Source organism: Branchiostoma belcheri, unplaced genomic scaffold (genome assembly GCF_001625305.1).
Source record: "Branchiostoma belcheri isolate BF01 breed outbred unplaced genomic scaffold, Haploidv18h27 scaffold16, whole genome shotgun sequence".
Taxonomy (NCBI): Eukaryota; Metazoa; Chordata; class Leptocardii; order Amphioxiformes; family Branchiostomatidae; genus Branchiostoma; species Branchiostoma belcheri.
The window spans coordinates 2212438-2239446 of record NW_017803046.1 but is presented as its reverse complement, the minus strand read 5'-3'; the positions used below and the strand labels follow the sequence as shown (position 1 = coordinate 2239446).

Below are 27009 nucleotides of genomic sequence, written 5' to 3'. Positions count from 1 at the left end.
GCACAAAATACTGCAGAGGTTTTCTCTCTATTTTGTTCATACTACATCTTAACACCCACTAACGGCATGCTCTCTTCGGTAGAGCAGACAATACTTCAATGGCATGGCTTTTTCCAGCATGCCATGGCTTGTGTGGTTGTTGTACATGTACAATGTACCTCTCACAACTGTGTGTCTCTTCTGATGCTCACACAGATATCAGTAGACATTTGCCTGGTGTTGATGTGCCTAACAGCTTGCCCTGTCTGTCTTTGCAATGTGGAGAGATCTATAACTAACTCTAAACCAAGTGAAAATGGTTTTGACGAGTGCCGATGGCTTGCCTGCTTGCAGTAGCATGCTTCTGACGGTGTGGTTTGCCCCGTCCGTGGTGGATGTGCGACCATGTTTAGTTCTGGTCGTCCCCTGCCTTTGATTCTCCCCCTGGCTGAACCAGTGTTGACGCAGTTCCAGGATCGATGATGATGACGATGGATGCCCGCTCCTTACCTCCACCGAGTCCTCATCTCAAACCATTCAGACGATTGAACAGTCACATGAATATTCCTACAGAATTGTTGGTCCAAATTTACTGATTAGATAATGATGTTATTGATTGCCTTGGAGAAAGAAAGGTTTCTGATGAGTAGGTTTGGATCAACAGTCTGGTAGAATTTGTGGTTTGACCGCTTGGAGACCCCACCTGTTGTGAGGTACAGAAAGTTGAGACAGACATGTGAGCTGGTGTGTGTTGGCTGCACTACAGACAGGTTTAGTGGCAGTGGCGGGGTGGACGAGGGCCGTCTGCGAGCCGTGCAGGCGGAGTACGACAGAATCAAGGGCGAGCTGGACCCCGACTCCATCAACGCCATCATCGCCAACCTGAGGATCGACGCCCGCGCACAGGGCCGCCTGCTCTCGTATTACGAAACCCTGCGCGGAGACGTCATGTCTGAGATCCGGAATCTGGAAGAGATTCTGCGTTCCCTCCCCGACGGATGTTTCAGACCACAGAAGATAGAACAGCTGTAGAGGTAGGGGGTGCTGCAGTCCTGAACTGGAGCCTCCCATGGGTTCGTTCATTCAGACACAAAGATCTGACGGAAGTTACTATTTTCCAGTTGTTGACAACAAATTTTTTAGAGTCTTACATGTAGGCATTAATATGTAACCCAAAACAGCAGTGATTATGATGACATTAGGGATGTTTGGACACAACTAGCTACATGTATGTCCTATATACAATAGCTACATGTACTTCTACAAAGAAGAAACATTGTCATGGAAATACTTATTAGAGTACATGTATATTTCCAAAAGATTACCTGACAAGTTCAAAGTGATGTACAGTTTGTCTATCCAAAGTGTCTAGAGAACCCATGGGTAGCTTCCACACTGACCTCACCCCTGCCTCTGTAGTTGTATGATGTGATGATTTCTGTAACCTGTGTGCTGTGGACTCATGCTGCTTGCTTACTTATGTTCTCTCACATTATCACGATGTCTGTTGATGAATAATCCTTTTCAAGTGTTGCAAGTTGTACAGATGAGTTTTGCATGTTCATGGATGAAGGTCTGACATACGTCCATATCTTCAACCCCCAGTAGTTAACATGCCTGCAAACACATACATGTATTGTCTGTGTTGCTGAGTGTGAGTGCATGGAAGAATTGTTGTTAGAGTTTTGCTGTAGGCACAGTCTGAAGTGTGGTAGTCTTTCTGCCCTTCTCATTCCATCCACAACAGCTGGGCATGGAAGGGCACACTGGCTACTGTGTTTTGAACATTATAGTTGTAGAGCATTGTGTAGAAAACTCAAGCATGGTTGTAGGTTTTGTTTGGTTGTTAATTTGCTTTCTCATTCTGTGGTTTCAGCAAGTTTGCTTGCATCTGTAATCACAGAATGAACTATTACCTTTTGTGCACTTTGAAATTTTAGTTAGTAACCATCACCTCAAACAGATATTTTAAGCCTGCCACTGCATGCAAAATCTTTATCAAGCATGGAATCCCTGAAGAAATGTCTGCACAGTTGTTTCAGAGGGGTATTCATTTACCAGTAGCAGAATTGTCTAAAAAGTGAACTTACACCCCCCCCCTGCCTGTTCCTTACAGATAACATCGAGGCCCCGGATACAGACAAACTGAAGGAACTACAGGACGAGTATAACGACCTGAAGGCTCAACTGGACGCATTACAGATCAACCAACTCATGCTCAACATCAGACGACTCATGACTGATCAGGAGAATACCGTTGGTAACTTTGACGCCGAGCTAGAAAACATGAAGAGAGAAGTGGCCAACCTGGAGGAAATCAGCCGCTCGCTTCCCGACGGCTGCTTCAAACAGCCTGGCCTGGAGGACACGTAAAGCCTCCATCAGGGAATATTCCACTGGTGCTCATATCGGAGACATGACGCATTCTCTCAGTTTACCACTTCTTCCAGCCATAACTGTTGTCTACACAAGGAACATGTCTTTATCTCCATCCTGTCTTCCACCCGAGAAATGCACAACTTGCCAAGGGAATGCCTCATGTCTTCTATTGTAGCTGAAGGTCTATTTATCCTGAAGTAGAAGTGACTGGCACTATGAGTCAGTCTGGGTCAGGTTTGCTGGGGATATCACTAGGATTTACATCAAACAACCAATACATCATCTACAATGTTAAGGTATTTCAAAATGTCTGAAAAGCCCATCCTGATGCAAACAGTACAGTGAAAACTCTTCTTCCTTATTGATGAGAATGTCAGGATTTCTTGATTTCTCCTGAGTGAAGAGCTAAAGCCTATCTGGTATCTATGACATGTACAGTGATATTTCCCCCAAACCTTTCCAGCAGCCTACCACTATGACAGACCCATGCAGCATGTTTTTGTTGTATCATATGCAAACTGACAGCATGGTACAGTAACAGAAACAAACAAATCAATGAACCTCAAATCAACCTAGAAATCCATGCAGAAAGTAACCAAATACTGACAAAATCCTTGTTACATACTTAAAGGAAAGCAATGTAATAGTTGATTGATACAAGATGTATCCACTTTGTTGATCTGTTATGCCTCCTTATTTGGCAGGTGTGGCTTCCCATATTTGGTAGGGCTGCCAGACCTTATTTTGATAGTTAACCAAATTGGTATCTTTCTATTCTAAAAGAGGATAAACATATTCATTTGAGATCCTTATTTCGAATAGGACAAGCAGTTTTCTTCAGGGTTTAGATATTATATGCAGCAGTATTCCTATTCTTGAAACTAGGGTGGGAGGGGGGCAGCATCTAGCATCTTTGCGGATGTACTTATAGAAATAATCTCCTGGAATTGATATCATTCACGAGTCTTGAGAACAACCACGCAGATCTGATATCCATTCTTGTGGGATGGGCTAATCATGTAAATATATAAGATGAGGTGGCAGCTATCGCATAGGTAGACTAGAACTTAACTTTGGACGACATTATTTTGGATGAGTTTCTTTTAGTGTGTATTTGGGAATGTCTGCCACCTTCCTATCCAGTATATATATCTTTATAAGGTTATATGCATTCAAGGGTGCTAGTATTTAATGGTAACCTGGCTCAGCAATAAGGCTAAGATCATGACGCTGTATGTAAAGGTGAACATAGTGTTGTGCAGTGTAGTTGCCTCGCCAAGTGCCTAGACTTTAAACCAAGTGTATCGCCACCACATGGACTTACATCAAAAGTATTAGCTGCACTAGTATTATAAATGTAGCCGTAGTTCTTGTCCATAGCTGCCTATTCTGTAGAGAGTGCCTGCATAAGCACTGGTGCAGACTATTTGCACCATGTATATGCTAGCCACTGGAATTTGGTGGGAGTTTGTATGTATAATTTTTGAATTTAGTCTTATGTATGGTACTGTTTTTAACCTACCCTTTTAGATGTCATTAACATATTATTTCTGTTGCCTATTTCTTACAAGAGGTGTTTTGTTTGACTGTGTTTTTATCGAACATTTTTTGACAAAGGAAGAGACATAAGTTATTTTGGTATGTACTTCATATACTTCTCACAATACTAAGTCAGGTCCGACCATTTTGTTGCCAAGTCACAATGTTACATCACCACTGTTCTCTCTCTGATGTAGTGTTGCATAGACTAAAACTCTCCACAGAGGAACATGCCAGTAATTCTAACATCCAAACCTTCATTACACCATTTCTTCACAACTTATCCTATCAAGAAACCTTCTACTTTTGATTTGTGACAATACAGTATATATTGAAAATTCTGATCAAAGAGTGATTGACATAGTATTTTAAGGAAGACCATTGCCCTGTGGAGAGTCGTATGTTTTGTTAACTCCAGAAAACCCAGTAGAAGCAGTAAAGAACAGAGAACTCCCTTATCTTGGGGGAAGTGTGTACGGAGTTAGTTATTATACGTTTGATATTTTTCATTGTACATGACATGGGGAAATAAATCTTGTAAAATATACTTCAGGAGTTGTGCTTACCTTTTATTTTTGCTCCAGATTTTCCGACTGGCACCTATGTGTTATATGACGATTTTCCACATATTAAGTCCTAATTAGATATTAAGAGGTCATTGGTTTAAGATTCGTGGGGCAAAATGTAGTAAGCATACTCACTAACTAGTAGTAACCTGAATGGAGACAAGTTCTGTTTGGAAAATCTTATGTCAAAACCAAGAGGTGTAAAAGAAAACATAGAAATGAGAAGTTACGACGACCTGCTAACAATCTCGTTTTGATAAACTGCTAGATTTAATTAAAGATGGACAGTTGGAATCAATCTTTATGTATGTGAAAAGTTCGTAACCACGCCTTAATACCATATTAGGACGCTCACAAGTACGAGAGCTCATGCCCAATGTCAAAGACAAAGGCCTCCGAGACGTTAACAGAATGCGACAATATTTGAATTTCTATAATTTTATTTTGCATTTTTACGTTTTGACGGGGCTATGGGATCCTCTCACGTGTTTTGCTTACCTCTAGGGGACCCTCACCTTTGATATTGGGCATGCGCAGTCTTATTTGTGAACCAGCTCAAGGATGAGTGACAGCTAGGGTGGACAGTCAGGTCACACGTGCTCTTTTGAAGGAGCGCTGGGTGTCAGCTAAGGAAAAAGACTTAAGAGAAACAGTGCACTGATGATACACTACATAGAACATTTTAGATAGCCGCGAAATTCAAATACATTACACCTGCAGCAAAAGTTTGATATATTTTTCTTTTTGTAATACCACCCTTCGTTGTTTTCATTGTTTTCTTTCTTATCACCCCATTCTGTAACTGTGTTCTTTCTGACCTCTTAATTAGTAGGTTTGAAACGTGCTGACAGAAGATACAGATAGCCTCGGGATCAATCCAGGAGGCTTCTGGCATTGCAAAACAACTTGACAATACAGTCGACTGACGTGGGTTGGTAGAAGGAACGCAAGATGGCTGTCTGCAAGGTTTTTCTCTGTTTGTTAGTGATGCTTCTATCAAAGCAGAGCAGTGGTTTTTATGATGACACGGACTGGCTGTGGGAGATCGGCGGCGTCGACTACGATGAGACGGACTATGTTTTCACGCAAGGTGAGTCCTTGGCATTAGGACCTGTTCGCATACGCCGTAGGTCGTCCTACGATTTTGATGTCGATGTCGGATTTTCAGGCGGGTTGTGACAGAACAAGCCGGCGACATAAGGATCATGGGCAGATTTTCGGTAAAAAGATAATCGAATTCTGTTCGTCGCAAGAGCATGCACAACTATCCCCAGAATGAGCGATTTTGCGACTGTACGACCATCGTATGACCAACAGTTTATATAAATTACGTATCTTCAACGCAAGATGGCGATTACCTAAATATCAAGCCCTCAGGTGGTGCGTCTTAGAGACATAACAGGGTAATCTCCAGACAGATCTTTCGGTGGCTGCAAAGAGTAACAAATTTGCCAGGCAGTATCCATTTGCCAAAGAGTAGTGAGAATCCACTTGTTGGGCTGGCGTAAAAAAAATGACATTACAAAAAAGGGAGCCCGATAAAAACGCCTAAAATACGCCCAAAAAGGCGAAGGTCAAACCTTTGCTTAGAGAATAATAACAGAGTAACGTTACTCCCTTAAACAAAGGGAAGTGTGTACCGAATTATAGAACAATACTTTTAATATTTTTCATTGTACAAGAAGGGGAACTAAATCTTCAGGTCGATCGCTTTTGATAATATTACGTTACAGTGTGACTTTCCTGTGCTTGTTTGCAAAGGTTTCAAATTGAATAGTTCACAATGCACACAGGGCTACTAAAGGAAATTGCACATGAGTTTTTTTGCTCGATTAGAGCTGTGGTTTTGATATCTGTGCAAGAAATGTTAAGGTTGAATAGCGATGGCTTCTGTTCTTATAGCCCTGCCCATCTCAGCCAAAACCAAGAAATGCGAAACAAATGCGCAAAAATACAAACATTTTGACCGACTTCCAACTTTTCTTCGATCAAGAAGTGCTACGTTTGTTGGGCAGTCTGGATTGACATGTCATGCATATGTTCTTAGAAAATTCTATGCTACCACTCCTTACTAAAACCACGCAAAAGGTTAATGAGTCACGATGAGCAGAGAGGTCACACGTGTGTCTCCTGAAGGACGTTTAGGTGTGCTAATTAAAAAATGAGACTTAAGTGCACATATTACACAATTGCAAATGATTTATGTATGTTTAAGTCCAACAGACTCAGTGAGATATGTCGTAGCACTGCCCCTCCCTACAATTGTGTTGTCTCTGCCATTGGTGGTGGTGACAACGTGAAAAGGTGACAACCGCCTATATTTTGTTGCCTCGTCCACATACGTGGAAATCAGAATAAACAAGTGGGTTTCTCAGCTCATATCACGAAATTGTATTGCGTTGTTGAGTGCGTCATGATCTGTGCAATGGAAAGACTGCCCTCCTCCCTGTACCCTCCAGACGGGAAACAAAACCACAGCCCGTGACTGTCAAGGTGTGTTCCCGCCTCCACACAGGGCGATCCGAGGTGCGCTCACACCAACACAGGATGGGCGCCATTACACCTGGGTCTGACGTCATCCGCACAGGTAGAACCCATGCCTATATATGGAACGAACAATTTCATCATAGTCGAATGACTGCCGACAACACCCCCTACTTATGACTTGGTCAACTTGCTTCGGGCAACAACAAACAAAACTTGACAGAGCAGTCGGTTCGGATCGGACGGTGACAGGGAGGCAAGATGGCCGTCTGCAAGATTTTTCTCTGCGCTTTATTAGTGGCGCTTCTGTCGAAGCAAAGCTGCGGATTTTATGACATTGACTGGCTGTGGGACAGCATCGATGGTGTAGACAAGGCGGACGGTGACACTGACGCCAAGCAGCAAGGTGAGTCGTTTATGTTAAAGGCACAACATAACTCCGACTTAGACTCTCGGTGGTTATCTAAAGTTCAGTTCTTCAGTCTGTCCCAAACGACGATCATGGTTCTGCGGATCGAGGAAAAGATCACTTAGAGGGATCTAGACGGGCTTGTGACAGAACCCTGCCTGTCCCGTGGAGGATGTTGTGTGTGCAGTAGTTCCAAGAATCGAATTGGATAAAAAGGAAAGCTTAATAGAAAAGACATACTTGCATTGCAAACGTGCTGACAGAAGATACAGATAGCCTCGGGATCAATCCAGGAGGCTTCAGGCATTGCAAAACAACTTGACAATACAGTCGGTCTGACGTGGGTTGGTAGAAGGAACGCAAGATGGCTGTCTGCAAGGTTTTTCTCTGTTTGTTAGTGATGCTTCTATCAAAGCAGAGCAGTGGTTTCTATGATGACACGGACTGGCTGTGGGAGATCAGCGGCGTCGACTACGATGAGACGGACTATGTTTTCACGCAAGGTGAGTCCTTGGCATTAGGACCTGTTCGCATACGCCGTAGGTCGTCCTACGATTTTGATGTCGATGTCGGATTTTCAGGCGGGTTGTGACAGAACAAGCCGGCGACATAAGGATCATGGGCAGATTTTCGGTAAAAAGATAATCGAATTCTGTTCGTCGCAAGAAGCATGCTCAACTATCCCCAGAATGATCGATTTTGTGACTGTACGACCATCGTTTGACCAACAGTTCTTATTATATAAATTACATATCTTCAACGCAAGATGGCGATTACCTAAATATCAAGCCCTCAGGTGGTGCGTCCCAAAGACATAACAGGGTAATCTCCAGACAGATCTTTCGGTGGCTGCAAAGAGTAACAAGTTTGCCAGGCAGTATCCATTTGCCAAACAGTAGTGTCTAGTGAGAATCCACTTGTTGGGCTGGACGTAAAAAATGACAGTAACAAAAAAGGGAGCCTAAAATGCCTAAAATACGCCAAAAATAAGGCGAAGGTCAAACCTTTGGTTGGAGAATAATAACAGAGTAACGTTACTCCCTTAAACAAAGGGAAGTGTGTACTGAATTATAGAACAATACTTTTAATACTTTTCATTGTACAAGCAGGGGAACTAAATCTTCAGGTCGCTTTTGATAATATTACGTTACAGTGTGACTTTCCTGTGCTTGTTTGCAAAGGTTTTCAAATTAAATAGTTCACAATGCACACAGGGCTACTAAAGGAAATTGCACATGAGGTTTTTTTGCTCGATTAGAGCTGTGGTTATGATATCTGTGCAAGAAATGTTAAGGTTGAATAGCGATGGCTTCTGTTCTTATAGCCCCGCCCATCTCAGCCAAAACCAAGAAATGCGAAACAAATGCTCAAAAATACAAACATTTTGACCGACTTCCAACTTTTCTTCGATCAAGAAGTGCTACGTTTGTTGGGCAGTCTGGGTTGACATGTCATGCATATGTTCTTAGAAAATTCTATTCTACCACTCCTTACTAAAACCACGCAAAAGGTTAATGAGTCACGATGAGCAGAGAGGTCACACGTGTGTCTCCTGAAGGACGTTTAGGTGTGCTAATTAAAAAATGAGACTTAAGTGCACATATTACACAATTGCAAATGATTTATGTATGTTTAAGTCCAACAGAGTCAGTGGGATATGTCGTAGCACTGCCCCTTCTTACAATTGTGTTGTCCCTGCCATGGATTGGTGGTACAACGTGAAAAAGTGACAACCACCTGTACTTCTTGTTTCGCCGTCCACATACGTGGAAATCAGAATAAAAAGGTGGGTTTCTCACATCACGAAATTGTATTGCGTTGTCAGTGAGTGCGTCATGATCTGTGCAATGGAAAGACTGCCCTCCTCCCTGTACCCTCCAGACGGGAAACAAAACCACAGCCCGTGACTGTCAAGGTGTGTTCCCGCCTCCACACAGGGCGATCCGAGGTGCGCTCACACCAACACAGGATGGGCGCCATTACACCTGGGTCTGACGTCATCCGCACAGGTAGAACCCATGCCTATATATGGAACGAACAATTTCATCATAGTCGAATGACTGCCGACAACACCCCCTACTTATGACTTGGTCAACTTGCTTCGGGCACAACAAAACAAAAACTTGACAGAGCAGTCGGTTCGGATCGGAAAGGGAGGCAAGATGGCCGTCTGCAAGATTTTTCTCTGCGCTTTATTAGTGGCGCTTCTGTCGAAGCAAAGCTGCGGATTTTATGACATTGACTGGCTGTGGGACAGCATCGATGGTGTAGACAAGGCGGACGGTGACACTGACGCCAAGCAGCAAGGTGAGTCGTTTAGGTTAAAGGCACAACATAACTTCGACTTAGATGGTGGTTATTTAAAATTCAGTTCTTCAGTCTGTCCCAAACGACGATCATGGTTCTGCGGATCGAGGAAAAGATCACTTAGACGGGCTTGTGACAGAACCCTGCCTGTCCCATGGAGGATGTTGTGTGTGCAGTAGTTCCAAGAATCGAATTGGATAAAAAAGGAAAGCTTATAGAAAAGACATACTTGCATTGTTGTGTAAATCCGAAGGTTCTTGCCCAACCCAACCCTACCCCATCCAGTTGTTCATTGTAATGTCGTCAACATTAGATGCCGATTCTTAACAAAATAGAGTAGAGAGTCCGTCAGAGCAATCATTGTAATGACACTAACAAACCTACGAGGCCAGTCTTGTTTGCGTTGATGTCAGACAGTGATTTCCGGACTTCTTTCTTTTCACATTTACGACAAAATACACCAAACAGGAAGCAGAACACCCAACAAACAGCTCTGTTACAGTATTGTCATGGTTCAATAGAAATATCTTAGGTTGTATTGGAATAGATTCAGCTATTTTAGTCGGGACTATTGCACCTGGAACCCTTTAGATAGTGTATGCAGTGAGACGTGATAATAGTATAATTGTGACTGTGTGACTGGACTTTTGTTCAGTCCAGGGACGTGTCAGATTTCGCCGTGCTCTTTTGACCTCGGCTGTCCTTCCTTTGCGTATATTACAGGCCGGTTATATCTTCTGGCAAGCCTTCTTGTATTCATTTCAGTCCGAAAAGTAAGTCTGAAGCTCAAGCCATTTGTCAAAAGTGCCGCCTTGTCGCCTTAGGCCACGATACGAAATACTAACCTAGGTGAGATAGTACTAGTAAATGCCCTGCTCCTCACAGTTAAAGAGTCTGGCTTCTGAAGCAGACCCCATACTTAAAATCATTACAACCGTAATATAGAGGGACAACGCACATCATTTCGCGTCCTACAAGAACCGGTATTGTCGAATGTCTACTTGATATGTCTAGAAAGGTGGCCGACTTGTCGGACTTTCTTCTCGATAATTGCACAGCTGATTGGGTAGCATGACAAGAATGCTCTCCGGGCTGTTCGGGCCTGCTCAAGCGTTACTTGAACAGTGGAGGCAGATAAATCTGTGAATTGACCATGAAGACTTGTGACCGCATGCTAGTCTTCTAATTAGTGGGTAGACTTCATGTGGACTTCTGATGACCGGCACGATTATGTACAGTATCGTTACGTCCTGCAACAGAACCGTGTCACCAAAAGAGAAGAACTCGACGTGAACAGGGCTTGGCAGGGAAGTGCTTATGTGGTTTGTGGTAATGCATTAGTCAGGTCTATAGGACTTCAATGACAAGATTATCCCACTAGATTCCTTTGTAGGAAGGTGAAAGGAGAGGTATGTCGTGTTGCAGGTGGGCCATGTGCATCACTTCCTCCGCCGTTTCCTGGGCGAACCGTGAGTCAAGCACCGTGAAAAGGAGTGTCGTAATAGGTTATCATATCAAACACCACCCCCGGAAAAAATGAAATTATTCAACATTTCATTAGATAAAGACTCAAACTTGACTCAAGTTAGTTCATGCCTCCCAAAACTAATCTAACGACAGATGACTTTTTTTACCTTTGCTCTCATAACGTCTACTGAATAACGAAACCAACCGTACACTAGTACTGGTAACTACAAATATTACAATGGACTTCATGAACAATCTATACGGACGAATACTGAGATTGTCCTATAAGATCAGATCACCTCGGCAGCGTACCAGGCCATTGTAATGCTGATCTTTAGAATGTCGTAAATATTGTGTAAGTCCAGACTGTGCGTTATTGCGACCTATCGCCTGAGGCGGTGTACATTCCCCTGTAAAACTCGTATTAACCTGGTCTTAAAACACACGAAGATGGTGTACTCAATGCTAACCGCTAACCATGCTGTATAGTTTTGTACAGAACGGATTTCTCTATTTCCTAGAGCTAGAGAAAAATTCATATTCCTAATAGAACTAGACAAACCTTCCATCGAAAACATCGAAAAATATCTCTCTTCTGAAAGCTTATCTCTATAACTGAAAAAACGAGATAGAATTTGAATCTATAGATAGTTTCATTACTAGTATGTATCTCCAACTGTATCTGTTAATCACTGTTTGTTGTATCCTGAACTTAGCTAAGTGTGGCAAAAATGCTCATTCACTATATTGTATATTCACTATTATACCATTGATATTTGGTAGGTTTGATGCTATTCTAATATCCTAAATTGCATCTTCCAGAATGTGGATGTGATCAGTACGGCAGTGAGACCTGGAAGGGATGTGACATCTTCGGACAGTGTCAATGCCTCCCAAACGTCCAGGGAACGTAAGGATTCTTCAGATGTCTTCTTCTTATTTGCTCTAGGCAACAGACCTGGTCTCTGGTACTATCTTCAGCGAAAGATCACATTACTTCATATTATCAATTTACTGCACTACATAGCTAGACAGTTGGACATTTGATGGATTTTAGACATGTTAATGTCGCTTTATCTTGAATAAAAGTATTTACCAACCAGGTGGGATAACTATTGACGACAGTAATTGTGACCCCGACTTCGAATCCTGCCATGTCACCGATCTTGTGCCATTGGGAAAGGCGCTTTACACGACTTTCCTCACTTAACTCGGGTGAAAATGAGTTTTGTCTACTGCTGGTGGCGTCATGTGTCAAATGTTTTAAAAAATGCGATGTTCCGCTGACTTTGCAGGAAATGTGACCAGTGTATCTACGGGTACTGGAACATCATGAGCGGAGCGGGCTGCCAGAGCTGTGACTGTGACCTGGTGGGCGCCATGGACAGTGCGTGTGACCAGTCTACTGGTCAGTGTAACTGCAAGGAAGGCTTCGGTGGCACAAGCTGTGATACCTGCGCTGAAAACTACTATGGGACAACCCAGGAGGGATGTAAAGGTGGGTTCTATTAGATCTGATCCATACATGTATCATTTATGATTCGTAAAAAATGATTTTGATATAAGACTTTAAAATGGTAAAACAGTAGTGACTAGTGTTCATGATGGTATGTTTTTATGATTTGTTTTTTGTTTTGTTTTGGAGGACAAATAAAGACACTACAAGCTTTGATCTTCAATGTACTTTGTAGTGTCTCCAGCTCGTTATATGTATTACTTATAGTATGTGCAGTTAATATTGGTTATTAGGTCTTTCTTTTTAGAACTCATTTGTACCAAGGATGTTAACCTCCTTGTTTCTACGTTAATTGTTTTTAGTCCTATCTGTACACTTATTCATTTGTAATTTGTAAATTTTGAACCAAGTATAAAATTCAGCGCCATTTTGCGCTCCAATATACGTGAGATTCTACAATGAATCAATAAACAAATGTTATTATATCCTAAGAAACTTAATGATTATTTTGTTTCAGCGTGTGAGTGTAACTCGGACGGGTCTATGGTGCAGCAGTGTAACGCTGACGGGACCTGCAGCTGTAAATCCGACATCTTCGGAGACAAGTGTGACAAGTGCCGGGAGAACTACTACGACGTGTCCCGCGGCTGTCTACGTAAAAACAAATAACTTCGCTCAATAAGATATCTTAATACTGGGTATAAGGTACACTTTGTGTTTTCGTATTGTTACTTTTGGTGATCAGATCTTTATAGAACGTTCTCACAAACAGTCGGTGATCAGAGTCAGAAATAATTTGAACCATTTTGGACGAAGTAAATCTTGTCGCAGCCTCTACCAGGCCCGAAAGAGTATAAATTGGCCAAATAGACAGATACGATGCTTGCGGGTGCGTCAAATGTACTCCTTTAGCGGACCAGCTCCCCTTTGCCTGTAAGGCCAATTTCTACTTTTTCAAGCCACTTGCGAATCTCGGTAGAGGCTAAGCATGTCGAGTAGGATACGTGACCAATGCATGTAACACTGACTCTGTCCCTACAGAATGCCCGGCCTGCTACAGCGACGTTAACGACCAGGTGACCAACCTGCGGGCCATGGTGCAGCAGCTCCAGCAGCTCATAGACGACGCCTCGGGCGGGTCACCCATCACCGACCCCACCTTCGAGGCACGGCTGGCACAGACCGAGCAGGACGCCGCCGACCTGCTGGAGCAAATACGCGGAGGTAGTTCTGTTCCGGTTCTGTCATCAAATTACTTTTCAAACGTACAGAGGAAGTACTGTAGTGGCACTGTAGTGAAGATGTCAAACTCTCAGTAAAAAAAAGACAATTACTTGGTTTCTGTTTGTGGCATTTACATGAAACCAAAGGTGCGAATAGCCTACAACTCGGCCGTTACATATTGGCTAATTGTTAGTCTGATACCGATAGAAACTACTGGGCATCATATAGTGTACACGGAGGTAGGACTCACTTTGTGTTTTTTTCCAACGCCTCAGGAGCGGTGACATACTACAGATCTTTAAAAAAAAATCCCTAAAATGTCTCCCATGCATTTCACAGGAAATCTTTTCTTTTGGTGGCAAATAAAGGGTGTATTGTAAATGTATTAGTTGTTTTTATTGTTTATGACGCAGGGAATGGACTTTTTGTTCGGACCGTTTCTAGTATTTTTAGTACTTAAGGTGGCGATGATTGATAACAGATGCCATCTACATTGTGAAATGCTGTATCGAGATAAAAAAAATGGCGTATTCAAAATCTTTAAATTGACGATATACATGGGTCTTGGGTCTCTTAGTTTGTGAAAACACTTGCTCATCTTCGACGATCATTAATTATGTTTACCGAAGGAAAACATATTGTTTTTGCTCTGTTCCTTCTTCTTCTTCCGTACTCTCACCATGGTAACTGGTGTTGGGTTACACTTTTCAATTTTATAGTAGGCGGGATTTAGACTCCTGTCACCATATATGTGAATGTGTTTGAGTAAGAATTAACAGAGCAGACCATATGCGAAGATAAACATTATGCGTTTGCTTTGCAAATGTTACCTTTCTATTTGTTTAATGTCCTCACTTGTGTGCGAAGGTGGAACCGGGACGGGGGGCGCTGTGGACGAACTGGAGGACCTGCTGAACGACCTGAGGGCCAAAGTGAGCGGGATCCAGGACAACGTGGACAGAGGGCGGCGGGACGCAAACGACGCCGCGGATAAAGTACTCAACATCCGGGGTATCATTGCCCAGATCAACCAACTGATGGGAGACATGAAGGATTACATGGAGAACGAGGTCAGCTTGTAATATTACAACAATTCATACTGTCTACTGGTGTGTCGGCACAGTTACAGCAATCTATCTTAGTGTATGTGTAAGCTTACAAACAATCCGCACGGCTCAAAGCCATGGTTACTGGAAGAAAAGTATAATCTCCAAGCAGATTCATTCGGGGCCAGGGGACGATCAAATTGGCCACCCGAGTTACCATCTGTCCCCGATAATCTGTTTTTATGGTTACCACACGGGGAGGGGCACGCGCACCGACACCAAGGATAGCTCCACCCTAGTGCGTTCTCCGGGGGGAAATGGCCAATTTAATCGAATTAATCTGCTTTGAGATTAGGAAAAATGATGTCTTGGCATTGTCTTGATTTGTCCATTACGCATGCCAACACCCCGGGACTGTTAGAAAAGTTTTGCAGGTGTCTTGCACCACATTCTGAGCATAATCTGAACCTTCATTTCGACGCAGCACGTCGACAGAATCCGTATTTTTGTCTCCTCTCATTCAGTCTGTTGAGTAGAAGGTATTGTTCCAGGTATTGCCTATATACATCTTATGTTCGTTAAATTTTGTTCATTTTTCATATTAGGGGAAGGATATCATCGACAACTCCGGGGGTGACACAGGGTCAGCGTCTGCCGAATTCGACGAGTTGGTGAAGAAAGCTGAGGAACTTGCAAACGAGTGAGTTTTACTGATGTACAAATGTTGTGGACTTGAATAACATACCATACCAGCTTCAGAGGTGTATGACAAAAATCGAGATATGTTCAAAAGTACATTGTTACTTTCGGTAGGAACTGGGTCCAATATTAGCGCTGATACTTTACAAAAGCGGGCTGGTATATTCTGTTTATATTATTCACAATCCTAGGTCTAGGAACAAGTTAGGTAATGTGTATTTCTGTCTCCCCACAGACAAGAAGGAGACGCCCAGAAGATTGAAGACGTCTCTAACAACGCCTTAAGTATCGCTAAAGAAGCGCTGAAGAGGATCAAGGGCGCCTTGGACCCCGATGGATCCGACTCTAGCGTGGGGGCACTGGACGACCTGCAAGCGAAGTAAGAACGGTAGACTGGATGGGAAAATACAGATGTCGTTGCTTTGGCTAATGTTACATTTTGTACTAGTAAGCAATATGTAAACATTGATAAGTATCTAGGTGTGTTGCAATTCTTTTTGACGGTTTGTCTACATGAAGAATCCGGCCTAAACACTATGTTGCACCACTGTTATATTTCTGTAATTAGCAGAAGAGAGAGTTAATAAAGTTATAAGGAATAACATTGTTTCTTTTCCACTGGTATTTGAGACCCATTTTCGAAGTCGTTTCCCATTTTCCCTGACTCCCAGACTGGACCAGGCAGCCAAGGATCTGGAGAAGGTGAAGCAGGAGGCAGACGCCGCCCTGCAGAAGGCGCAGACCACTGATGAGAACGCCCAGAGGATTCTGACAAACGCCCTGGCGAGAACATCCAACCTGGACGTGGAAGGGCTGAAAACACAGGCCAACAACATCAAGACAGAGGTATCTCCTCTCTCTGTCCCTCCTTCTGCACTGATACATTCTGGCTCTTATGTACGGGTTTTATTTGTTTAAAGTTATAACTTTTGTTCCAACACAAAGAATTGTTCTCACCTAGACTTTCGACCAGAGCGAGTTTTAACTCTAAACATGTGACTACCAACATGTTTTTTTCTTATTCAGGACAAGTTTTCATATAGTGGAAGGTATGTTGGAACAGGTTGTTCAAGTACACCCTTTCAAGGCCACCATACCGACAATGTCATTCATAAAATACCCATACATTACATACTCAATATTAGATAAACAGTCTTGAGCTGTTGTCAGTGTGTGTGCTATCCTTTTTGTTGCAGTCGGATGATTTGCTGGGGGAGATTGATAAGTTGGATACTGACGGGACAGCTGTTGTGAATGACGTCACAACCAACCATGACGAGGCATTGAAGCAATTGCAGGATGCCAAAGAACAGATCAAGGTACGTCAGAAACACCGGTGCGAGATTCGAGGTTTGGTCAGCAAGCGACTACAGCAGCGTTAGTTTCCATCATAACTACTTTTCGTCCATCTTTTCTATTGGGATTTTAGTTGTTACAGTTAGGAGTGTCATGTTATTACACTTTACCTACTCCCCAAGCAAAGATTTAGGCTTTTGTTTTCTTTTAACGGTCTTTCTTTTTTGTAGTATATTTTTACGCTCTTCGGGTGGTACCTGGTCAATTGGATACTGCCATGTAGCCATTGATATATCTGTTTGCAGATTAACACGTCACCCCATTGTGTTATTCCAGCGTACAGACCAGCTGATGGCTCGGGCCCATGGAGCAAAACGAAGCACAGACGAGGCGGTGGATGATGCCGAGGCCATCCTGGCTGACGCAGAGAAGACATTAGAGACTCTCAGCGGTAGGTGCCGGGATTGCAACCGTGCCATTAGGAAAGAGGTCACATGAACGTGCGCTTTATTTCTAAAATGGAGAAGACGAAACCTCATGTCTAACTCAACTATTGCCATGCCAGTACGCTGGTTTACTCTGTGAAACGTAAAACCAAACGCTATTTTTCATTATTTGTTGTTCCTGTCAGCGTATTGTGGAATCTGTTTTGTAATATGAGTAGAACTAGAAGCAAATCAAAGGACATTATAAACAGCATGGGATTAACGTGGTCATGTATGTAATACACATGTATATGCGTTTTGTTTCCTTATATTCTCTTGCAATGTCATTACATCAACACCCCGTAGTGAAGGTTTTTTAATGTAACTTGTACATATCTATGCTTAGTTGTTGTTATTCTCTTTGTTGTTTTTATTGTTTCGTCATACCACCAGACTTCGCCAATAAGGTTGACGAGGCGAAATCGGACGCGAAGGCCGCCCTTACCAAGGAGCCTAACATCAGGGCCATTATAGTGGAGGCTGAGACGGCCACCACCGACGCCAACACCGACCTGGGGAGCGCCAAGACAGACGCCGAGGATGCCAAGAACACTGCGGAGGACGCCAAGAGAATCGCGGACGACACCAAAACAGTAAATATGATATTCAGCTTGATATTAATGCAAAACATGAAGGGAAAAATTATCAATCCAATCGCCAAGACCAAACTTTTATCCACAGTGGATATTGTCAGGATCCATTAAGGTCTTGGTGAGGCTAGATCATGTTGTACATAGTTATATATTTAATTTGGAGATTGTTTCTCACAACCGGTACGATTTCTCTAAGATAATCTTTTTCATCAGTCGGCAAGGCAGGAGCTCGAGCGAGCCGACCGACTGGCCCAGAAAGCGGAGGATCGCCACAAAGAAGCCCAAACTCTGCACACAGACGTGGAGAATTTCGATAATGCTGGACGTCCGTGGGACCTGAAGAAAAAACAGGCTGACCAGGATGAAGCTACAATTGCAAAGGTAATACATACTGTTGGTTATCAGTCAATCTTATCATTCACACTACGGAAATACCGACTCTAGCAATGACTGGCGTCTCGTATGCTGTTCGTTCGTTGACAGCTTGTCGATCAAGAGTGTCGAGCTTTCAGAATCAAGTATGTTTTAAAAGTGGACTAAGGTTGCGTTGTCTTCTACAGGCGAAAGCAGATGCGGAGAGGATTAAAAAGGAAGCCGACGACACATTCAACCTGCTGGAGGAAACGGACCGCAGACTACAGGCTATCCTGGACAAGCTAGGTGAGTACAGCAGCAGTCAGCTGGCAAGCGTACAGATGCAGGTATTTATATCCGCACAAACTGGCGCTATATGGCTATGCTGAATGACGACCTTTATTGCACATTTTTGTCACACTGGGCTAAGTACAGATCACAAAAAGCATGATGAACAGACATAGTTAAGAGATACAAGATTAAACTAACGATTAGATACATTCAAGTTCTCCTCGCTATTCAGTTATATTAGAGATAAAGATAACATAACTCATGCATACACAACGTTAACGTCATCTGCCCAAGTTGAATAACACGGTCACGTTTTTTTTCTTTCCTTCGTGTCCAGGCGAAGGGTCAGACGCCCCCGACGCCGACACCATGAAGTCACTCCAACAGACATACGACAACCAGAAGGCTCAGTGGGAAGCCCTCAACCTCAATCAGTGGCTCGTCAACGTGAGGGCGTTCATGCAGGAAACGACTGTCGGGCTCAACGTCGACATCGACGCGCTGCGGAGAGAGGTGGACAACCTGGAGGCCATCAAGAACGCCCTTCCCGAAGGCTGCTTCCGCGCCGCGACAGGCGTGGAGGGCACCTAGGTAGACAGGCTAAAATATACGCTAAACCGTCTTGATAGATAACATGATGTAAACTTACACAGACAAACACACACACACACAGGAACACACAGGCACAGATACACACACACACACACACACACGCACACACACACACACACACACACACACACACACACACACACACACATACACACACACACATACACTAACACATAGTGATGACAAGCACACGTAGTTTGCTCTAATTTCGATGGTGAGTGATGGTTTAACATCGAAACTTAAATATTATTTCTATAATGTTATTAAGGTTCTGTAAAGTCTATAGGTGTGGAGTCAGCTACATGACTAATAGGTGTGATTTTCACATATTTAATGTAAGAAGAAAGTGATTGTTCGTTCAGTGTTACCTAATGTTTTCCATCTTTGTGTTCAGTTATTATTTTGGTGTTGATACATTTATCTTATGAGGTTACATTAAAAATGGAAAGATAGATAGCTTAATTGTAAGCCAAACGAAGACTAGTTTCGTCATCAAAACAGATCAAACACATCGTTTAAAATAGTAAAAAGTAGCATATGGCGTTTATGTAAATGATACGTTTTAATTTTTTCATAGATTAATTTACTGAACACTGAAATGAGAGAAATATTGACGAAAAATCTCTGTATTTGGCGGCTTGTATAACCTATCCTATGAATGTTTGTGTCAAGATGAACAGATGCAATACTGAAACGGTTCTTTCCCGATAAATTTCTGATATCTGGGTAGTTGGGGGAAAGCCTCAGGGCCAAGAACAAAAGCGAAAAAGACCTGGAGTAAAACCCCCATAAGAGCCCATCTCGTTTCCCAAATGGCCAGATCTGTGAATGAAAAAAAGACGCTTCCTTCGCGAGATACAGACTCTTTTGGAACCGGTGCTCCAAAACGGGGGCGTGATAGGGGATGAATATCCGCTTCTCCAATTTTAGAAAAATGAAACTTTTGAAATTTTTCTGCTTCCTCGTTTTCAGTGTATGCACTGTCCGGTCTCTGTTCTATTCCTACTTATTGCCTTTCCTCAAATATGCTTCATTCTCGAGTTACACACCAAAACGCGATTTTGCAGTCAGCTGATCCCTCGCAGAAGTGGTCAGAGCCATTGCAGGAGTGAACTTTTCGCTGTCGATCTCATTACCATATGAATGAAAACCAAGCAGATGGTGGAAGGACTTTGCCATTGCATACGTCTGACACTTGCCTGGTTTCATATTGTAATACATAAGGAGTCTCTTCATCATTATTTCTGCCATTTCAGTGTTCACCAAACATGCAATCCCAGAAAAATGTACCATGTATCCATTCATTTATTCATAATAGTACTGGCATCAAGTGTGTTCTTCAAACGTTTCACTGTATTACAAAATGTCAAGAAGCAATGATTCATTTTGGGAAGATTTTCTGTATATAGTTAGTTGCAGTTTGGGTGTCATAAAATGTTAATATGGAGAAATTCGATAGTGGTACAATGTGTGAGCAATTAAAAACTATTTCTTGACAAATATGTGTGGTATGTTTTCAGTGATGTTTCTACATACATGTTGTACTTTCTAATTTGGTAGGTTTGTGCGTGAATAGTGTTCAGCACCAGGGACATGTAGGTTTGTGTGTGAATGGTGTTCAGCACCAGGGACAGGTGTGTTTGTGTGTGAATGGTGTTCAGCACCAGGGACAGGTGTGTTTGTGTGTGAATGGTGTTCAGCACCAGGGACAGGTAGGTTTGTGTGTGAATGGTATTCAGCACCAGGGACAGGTGTGTTTGTGTGTGAATGATGTTCAGCACCAAGGACAGGTAGGTTTGTGTCTAAATGGTGTTCAGCACCAGGGACAGGTAGGTTTGTGTGTGAATGGTGTTCAGCACAATGTATGCTGCAAAGGTATACATTCACAACTTTTTCTAATACAAGTGAGTACTATTTTAGACAAGAAAACAACTGTAAAAAAACAGCCTTTTCTGTCACCAGACTTTAATGAATGCTGTATGACACATCCGGTATTGTCTCAAGAATGTCCTCATTATGCTGTGTATTGGCATTGTACTAAAATACAAAACTATATGTAAAAAAAACTATTTTTCTTGTTACATTCACCACTGCATACATCACAAGTCACCATGTTATACACCATATCAAGCAACTGTTTCTTGGACAGTTCAGTTCATAGAGATTGTCTAATTGGTACACAGTGATTGTCATTGCTAGAAATCAGTGCCTTTTAAAACTAGCCTGCTCAAAAATTGGCAAACTATCGGGTGTTAAAGCTGGAAAACAAAACTGCCATGCAAATTTGAATTTTTACAGTCACAAGTCTACGACATAAGTACACATAAAAGCACATGAAATTTATAGGTTTGACCCAACCAACCTGTATGACAACTGTGATGTCAAATGCAAATACCCTACACACCACATGACAACCATGAACTAGCCAGATCATCTTATGCAACAGAAATAAGCTACAAATTCATGTTTATACAAACCTTAGACAGATGCTTCTTTACCAGTTAAAAAGTCTATTAGAGTTAACCTAAGACATTCTACTGTCCAACAGCACACTATATTATCTTGAATAAGATATAATAATATAATAAAATAGACTCATTACAACATATGTGGTCCTCGGTTCAACAGCAGTACATGATTGTGTTTCCCATTAGTCGTTACATCTACAATCTATCATAGGCTTAGTTTATTAGCAACAACTAACAACCCACCTCTACATACATGTAACACTCTAAAGAAATTCAATATGATTGAAAACATATAAAACGCTAACATAATAAAGATGATTAAAACCCATAATTCCGTCATTATTGAAGCAATCTAAAACACCATGCTACATTTCTCCTGGCTTTGCCAACACTCTCAAGGGTATTCAGAAGAACTACAGTATGTGATTGTCAGATTCCATTTCTGATGTAGGGAGAGAGTCCCAACTGATGCTGTTGTATGTCACCTCAGGCCGTCTTCTTCCCAGTAGGTGCCAGGTAGCCAAATACCAGCAAGCCCATGTGCCCGATGCTAGGCAAGAAATGCGATCGAGAATATACCATACGTATACATGTAGGGCAGGACGACCGCCAGAAGCACCACATCTTGCTGAAATCAAGAAACTGTCATTAAAACTTAGGAATAACTTTTACTATACGTAGAGGCTTCTGGGTTTCCTTGAAAAAAAAATGGTGACTATTCTTCAGCACTCCATCCTTTTCACTAGCGTATTGATCCAGACCAATTCTATTTCCTCATGCTAAAGGTTCATCATACATCCACAAGCAGCTGTCTAAAGATGTAACCTGGTGTCCAGTCTATCATATTTTGGGCCGGTTCTCTTTGTGGCTGCTCCAGTTCTCTTTGCTGCCTGACTCAGCTAGGCTCCGCAGTGGGTTTTGCATGACGAAAGTTCAGTTAGCCCAGCACATTTCACATTGATCAAACTCTGTGCAAAACTCCTACAGGGTGGCCTGTTGAGCTGGGTGGGAGAAAACTCCTAACAGCTCTGAAGAGAGCCCACCTAAAATAGGATAGACTGGACACAAGGCTATCATTATCAAAGATGCTGACCACTCACCACGATCCTGCCAAACAGGACGTTCCTCTTGTCCTCGTCCTTCAGGAAGACAGGAGCCCAGGTGGACACCAGGCCGGTCATGAAGACCACAGAACCAACACAACGAACCATGTGCAGGTGGATACCATCCAACTTCAATTTCACCTAGGGGAGAAATAGGAAAAATCAGCACACATGCAATATGGAAAAGGATCCATACACCTGAACTACATATGACTACATTGCATATCAGCTGTTGTCTTCAAATATAGATAAAGAAAGAAAAATAAATGCCAGGAAAAATATGGGGTCTGATGATGATGCATATACATGCATATATCAGCAAAAATTTGTTTATATGTTAAGCTGATGAAGGTATATTTTATTCTTATATCTATGATCAGTCATTAAGTAATCTTACCAGTAGTTATACATGTATTTAATACATCCAAATGAAATGTGAAGGGATTCAAATGTATTACCATCATGGACACTGCCATGTCCGGAAAAGCGAAGTCAATCAGGCCGCCCAACAGGCACAGGAATCCATCCAGCCGCAGGACGAAGGACAGACGGTCATTCCGCTGGCCGTAGCAGCCGAACTGGTCATTCCTGGCACTGTGGTACAGGTTCCCCAACAGCCACACTCCTCCTCCAAACAGGCCAAACCACGCTTGCTGAGGTACCAGGAAGAAAGGTTGACAGTTCAGTGTATTTATAATGTAGACACAAGGCTTGCAGGAAGAGGACTCTTGAAAAGACTCTGTGCATTTTGAAAATCTACAAAAGTCATAAAGACATCATAATATAGGCACATGTAATTTAGATTGGGACTTAATTGTAGATCTAGCAATAATTACGAAAAACTAGACTTAAAATCAATTTGTTTAAAACTGGAAAGTTATTTAGGATCAATCTTCACTTCTGGAAATGAGGGGAAGACATCATTTCTTACCTCACTTGTCCAGCCACCTTTCTCCAGATCCCTGTAGTACAGCTGGGTGTAGCTAACGGCCATCAGCTGCATCGCAATGCCCTGCAACAGACAGGTCAAGGTCATGCCCATGCAAGAACTGGTATTGGCACTTAGCACCTTTGCCAGACGATTATATTGCATTGTACTTCATTTTACAGTTTTACAAATAATCTTTGTAGATACCGGTAGATAATGATAGACTAATTTATTTGTTCATTTCATATGGCCACATCTGGCAGCCTTGAGGCTGAATTGTAGACTCTTCTTACAAAGTTACATACCAAACATGTTTAAAAGATTTACACCAGACTGTATACTTAAAACAGGGATCATGCAACAAACTGATGTGTTAATTGTCAAAAGCTGGACAATTAAAACAACACCCACCATGACACGGGAGTACAGCAGCACGTTGGACACGGTGATGTCACCAGAATCGCGGATCTTGTAGAAAATGGCCACAGTCCCGATCAGCAGGGCACCAAACTCACGGCCCATGACCAGGTGATGGCCATCCAGCGGACCGGTCGTCTGGAATTAAGCAGAGGGACATATAGTACATGTAGACTCCTTTGAGCCTGAGGTCAATGAATAGATATGATTTTTATGTGATACATGTATTATGATGTACAGAAACTTCATAATGGTACATGCAACATTACTCCTACTGAGTGAATGATATGGGCCGATTTTTTATGAACATTCATGTGATATTCCTATTAAATTGTATCATTGTTTTTTTTCCATATAACAGGCAAATTCATAAATAATTACAATTAAGTCATCAACTCTATAACCTAAACGGTATGTATGAAGGCTCTGCAATCCATTAATGTTCATGGTATGTTTGAATGCCATTCCTAAATTCACATAGAAGTTGTTGACCCCAAGGTCGTTGACCCTGTTTGATGTATATCTACCTGCCCAGCCTTGTAGACTACCTACATGTGTGCTGGTGACTGGACTGGATTGTGTCATGCTGAAACAGTACACAAACACTACCACAAAAATAAACCAAGTATCAGTCAGCTCAACAGAACAGAATATCTGCTTGAAATAAGTGCTCCTCTTGCATACTGTTTATTTTAGCCTATAACTCTAGAGGACAGAACTAGGTTAAAAACACACAGCTTGCTTCCACATGGACTTATGGATGGAACAGTGTGAGGGAAAAACATTTAATTTTAATTTAAGGGAATGGGTTACGAGGATAGAAGCAAATTTCTACTAGAAACACTCAAATGATTCTTACATGTTTCATTATTTCTGGACATGCAGAACTTTATTTTAGGTTGCCTCTTCACAATGTGTTCCTTGCAGCTGAATGCTTAATTCCAGTAATGAAATGAGCCTCTTCTAGGCTAAAAAGTTCACTGACCAGTGTTACAGGTGTACTAGTAACTCAATCTGATGACCTCATTCATTACTGCCATAAACTGGCAACAGAAGAAAGATCATTGTATGCAGTGAGAATTTTTCACTGCACACAATGATCTTTTCTGCTGCCAGTTTACTGAGAATCATTTATGATGATAATGATGAAAATGACACAAAGTACAGTACATGAACAAGAGAGCAATTTAATAGGAAACTTAAAGTTAAACCTAAATGTTTACCATCTGGCCCAGAAGAGTTCCTGGCACAGCAATCCATGCCACGCCAAACAACAGGACAGCTCCTGCATCCGCCAACATCCAGATCTTCCGTCCCCGGCTCACGGCCACCGCAAACGCCACCAGCATGGCGCCTGTGCGGATGATCTCAGTTGTCTCCATGACGATTCCACTAGACTAGAACGTGCTGCATTGAGTGTATGAGATGAATTCCATGTACTCACAATAAATTCACATTTAACTCTAACAATTTGCAAAGTGGAAGGATGAGATTATCAGTGGTGTGTCCCTTGCTTTTACACGCAATTCAAACTCTTTAAGTCTCTTTGATTTTGAAAAATGTACTAGTATATTTTTCAAATGTGCTTTGGGCTGGCATTTTTGTTTTGTTTCCTAACCCAATTTTAAACACATTTTTTTCGTGATGTCACCAAAACCTGCCAGTGTCAGGACAGTGATTAGACTCCAAAGGTTAACACACACATTTTAGGTGGCACACCCAAAAAGATCAGGTAGGTCATTTGCAATTAAGGGCTACTGACTGTGCATAAAAGTACAGAAAATGCAAGGAAAATATGGCATGAAACGATTCAAGCTATGCTGTCTCCCTGAAGCTACAGAAGTAACAGGTGTTTTCTAAGTTCAAATGATCACAGTAAATACTAGGGGATCTGTAATTTAAATACCAACCGACCAAGGTAGACAGAGCAATCTCCATATTCAAATGATGAAACAGAGGTTTCATTTTTGATTGAATACTAGGTGACACATTTTGTCATTTAAGTTATTTCCGAGCTTCTACAACGAGACAAAGTTGGACATGTCGCATGTGACGTTAATTAGTAAGGTCATTTTGTCCTCTGGAGATCTTTTATCTAGACACACAAGTCAACTAAAGCAAAAGGGGCGTGTCCGTTTGAACCAGACATACGAGCCCAAAAGAGACAACTACATTACCATAATTTATTATCGTTGGCAACTTGACATTGACTTCTTGAATTCTCTGTCCTTTCTCGACTGCGTGCACTTTTTGGGTAGAGCTGCTCCTGAATATAGATAACCCATTTAGACTCCCCCCCCAACCGTGACTGTGAAAACAACTCTGTTCAGGAGACATGGCGCTTCGGGGGCGGAGAATACCCCGGGGGCAAACGTATCTTCAAGGTGTGCAGGGCAACGGAAAGGAATGTGTCATACGTGACTAAAATGGCTGATCTGAACGTCTTCCATAGGTTTACCTTCTAAAGAAGATATCACAGAAAACAAGATTTTCAAAGGAAACATCGGGTTTTGGTATCAACAGCGCAGAGTACATGTCCACGACTGTTGTCCTTGGCCGTGGCAAATCGTATACGGCACACAAACACAACCTGGGTTTTGCAGGGAAAATGCACAACTCCAGGTCTTTAGTTTGTTGAGAACTGAAGAAGATACGCACCTACCGTAGTAAAAGATGTATTGAGTGCTGATCAAGGGGAAGAACAGGCCGAAATGCGCCCAGCTGCAAGTGGTCCTGACTTGTTTTTCCCTCCGCACCAGACGCTAACCTCTGACCTCCAAGAGCAGCTGTAGCTACTGGTAGGAGGAATTATACTTTAAAAAAGAATTGAAAATGCAGATCTAAGTGCAAATTTTGCACAATAAACCTACAAAACCGTACTAAAATAACGTTTAAAACTTGTGTTTT

General features: G+C 42.2%; 3 protein-coding genes across 7 annotated transcripts in view; 2 read left to right on the top strand and 1 right to left on the bottom strand.

The window, feature by feature from the left end:
- Window positions 1-4444, top strand: part of LOC109466026 (laminin subunit gamma-1-like) — a 58829-nt gene extending 54385 nt beyond the window's left edge. For all 3 annotated transcript variants that reach the window (XM_019763554.1, XM_019763553.1, XM_019763555.1), the window contains one exon: window positions 2096-4444. In XM_019763554.1, coding sequence (XP_019619113.1) covers window positions 2096-2352 — 257 coding nt within the window. In that variant the 3' untranslated portion in view covers window positions 2353-4444. The remainder of the gene's footprint in view (window positions 1-2095) is intronic.
- A 2666-nt stretch (window positions 4445-7110) lies between these two features.
- LOC109466027 (laminin subunit gamma-1-like) lies at window positions 7111-20841 on the top strand. Of its 3 annotated transcripts, XM_019763557.1 has the most exons (17): window positions 7186-7192; window positions 7900-7902; window positions 9510-9663; window positions 11953-12040; window positions 12426-12628; window positions 13104-13241; window positions 13628-13810; window positions 14678-14880; window positions 15462-15556; window positions 15791-15934; window positions 16227-16401; window positions 16752-16874; window positions 17188-17302; window positions 17730-17929; window positions 18143-18310; window positions 18490-18589; window positions 18912-20841. In XM_019763557.1, exons 3-17 carry the CDS (start codon window positions 9519-9521, stop codon window positions 19163-19165), a joined length of 2334 nt encoding a protein of 777 aa, XP_019619116.1. In that variant the 5' UTR covers window positions 7186-7192; window positions 7900-7902; window positions 9510-9518; the 3' UTR covers window positions 19166-20841. The 3 variants fall into 3 exon arrangements, with proteins under 3 accessions (XP_019619117.1, XP_019619115.1, XP_019619116.1); XM_019763556.1 differs by lacking the exon at window positions 7900-7902 and having other exon boundaries at window positions 7175-7203; window positions 9514-9663; XM_019763558.1 differs by lacking the exons at window positions 7900-7902; window positions 9510-9663 and having other exon boundaries at window positions 7111-7353.
- A 162-nt stretch (window positions 20842-21003) lies between these two features.
- On the bottom strand, window positions 21004-26890 carry LOC109466185. Its single transcript, XM_019763851.1, has 7 exons — window positions 26765-26890; window positions 25326-25509; window positions 24097-24240; window positions 23689-23769; window positions 23216-23410; window positions 22755-22898; window positions 21004-22282 (listed from the first exon to the last, which is right to left on the bottom strand). Exons 2-7 carry the CDS (start codon window positions 25482-25484, stop codon window positions 22205-22207), a joined length of 801 nt encoding a protein of 266 aa, XP_019619410.1. The 5' UTR covers window positions 25485-25509; window positions 26765-26890; the 3' UTR covers window positions 21004-22204.
- Between the last annotated feature and the right edge of the window lie 119 nt (window positions 26891-27009).

Bases quoted from the DNA above. Each gene is read 5' to 3' on its own strand.
- LOC109466027 (XM_019763558.1), top strand. From the start codon at position 7,209: ATGGCCGTCTGCAAGATTTTTCTCTGCGCTTTATTAGTGGCGCTTCTG. The intron at 17,930-18,142 runs GTAAATATGATA...CTTTTTCATCAG, and splicing joins TCGCGGACGACACCAAAACA to TCGGCAAGGCAGGAGCTCGA. The intron at 18,590-18,911 runs GTGAGTACAGCA...CTTCGTGTCCAG, and splicing joins GGCTATCCTGGACAAGCTAG to GCGAAGGGTCAGACGCCCCC.
- LOC109466185 (XM_019763851.1), bottom strand. From the start codon at position 25,484: ATGGAGACAACTGAGATCATCCGCACAGGCGCCATGCTGGTGGCGTTT. The intron at 24,241-25,325 runs GTAAACATTTAG...GCTTAATTCCAG, and splicing joins GAACTCTTCTGGGCCAGATG to ACGACCGGTCCGCTGGATGG. The intron at 23,770-24,096 runs GTGGGTGTTGTT...TGTCTGTTGCAG, and splicing joins TGCTGTACTCCCGTGTCATG to GGCATTGCGATGCAGCTGAT.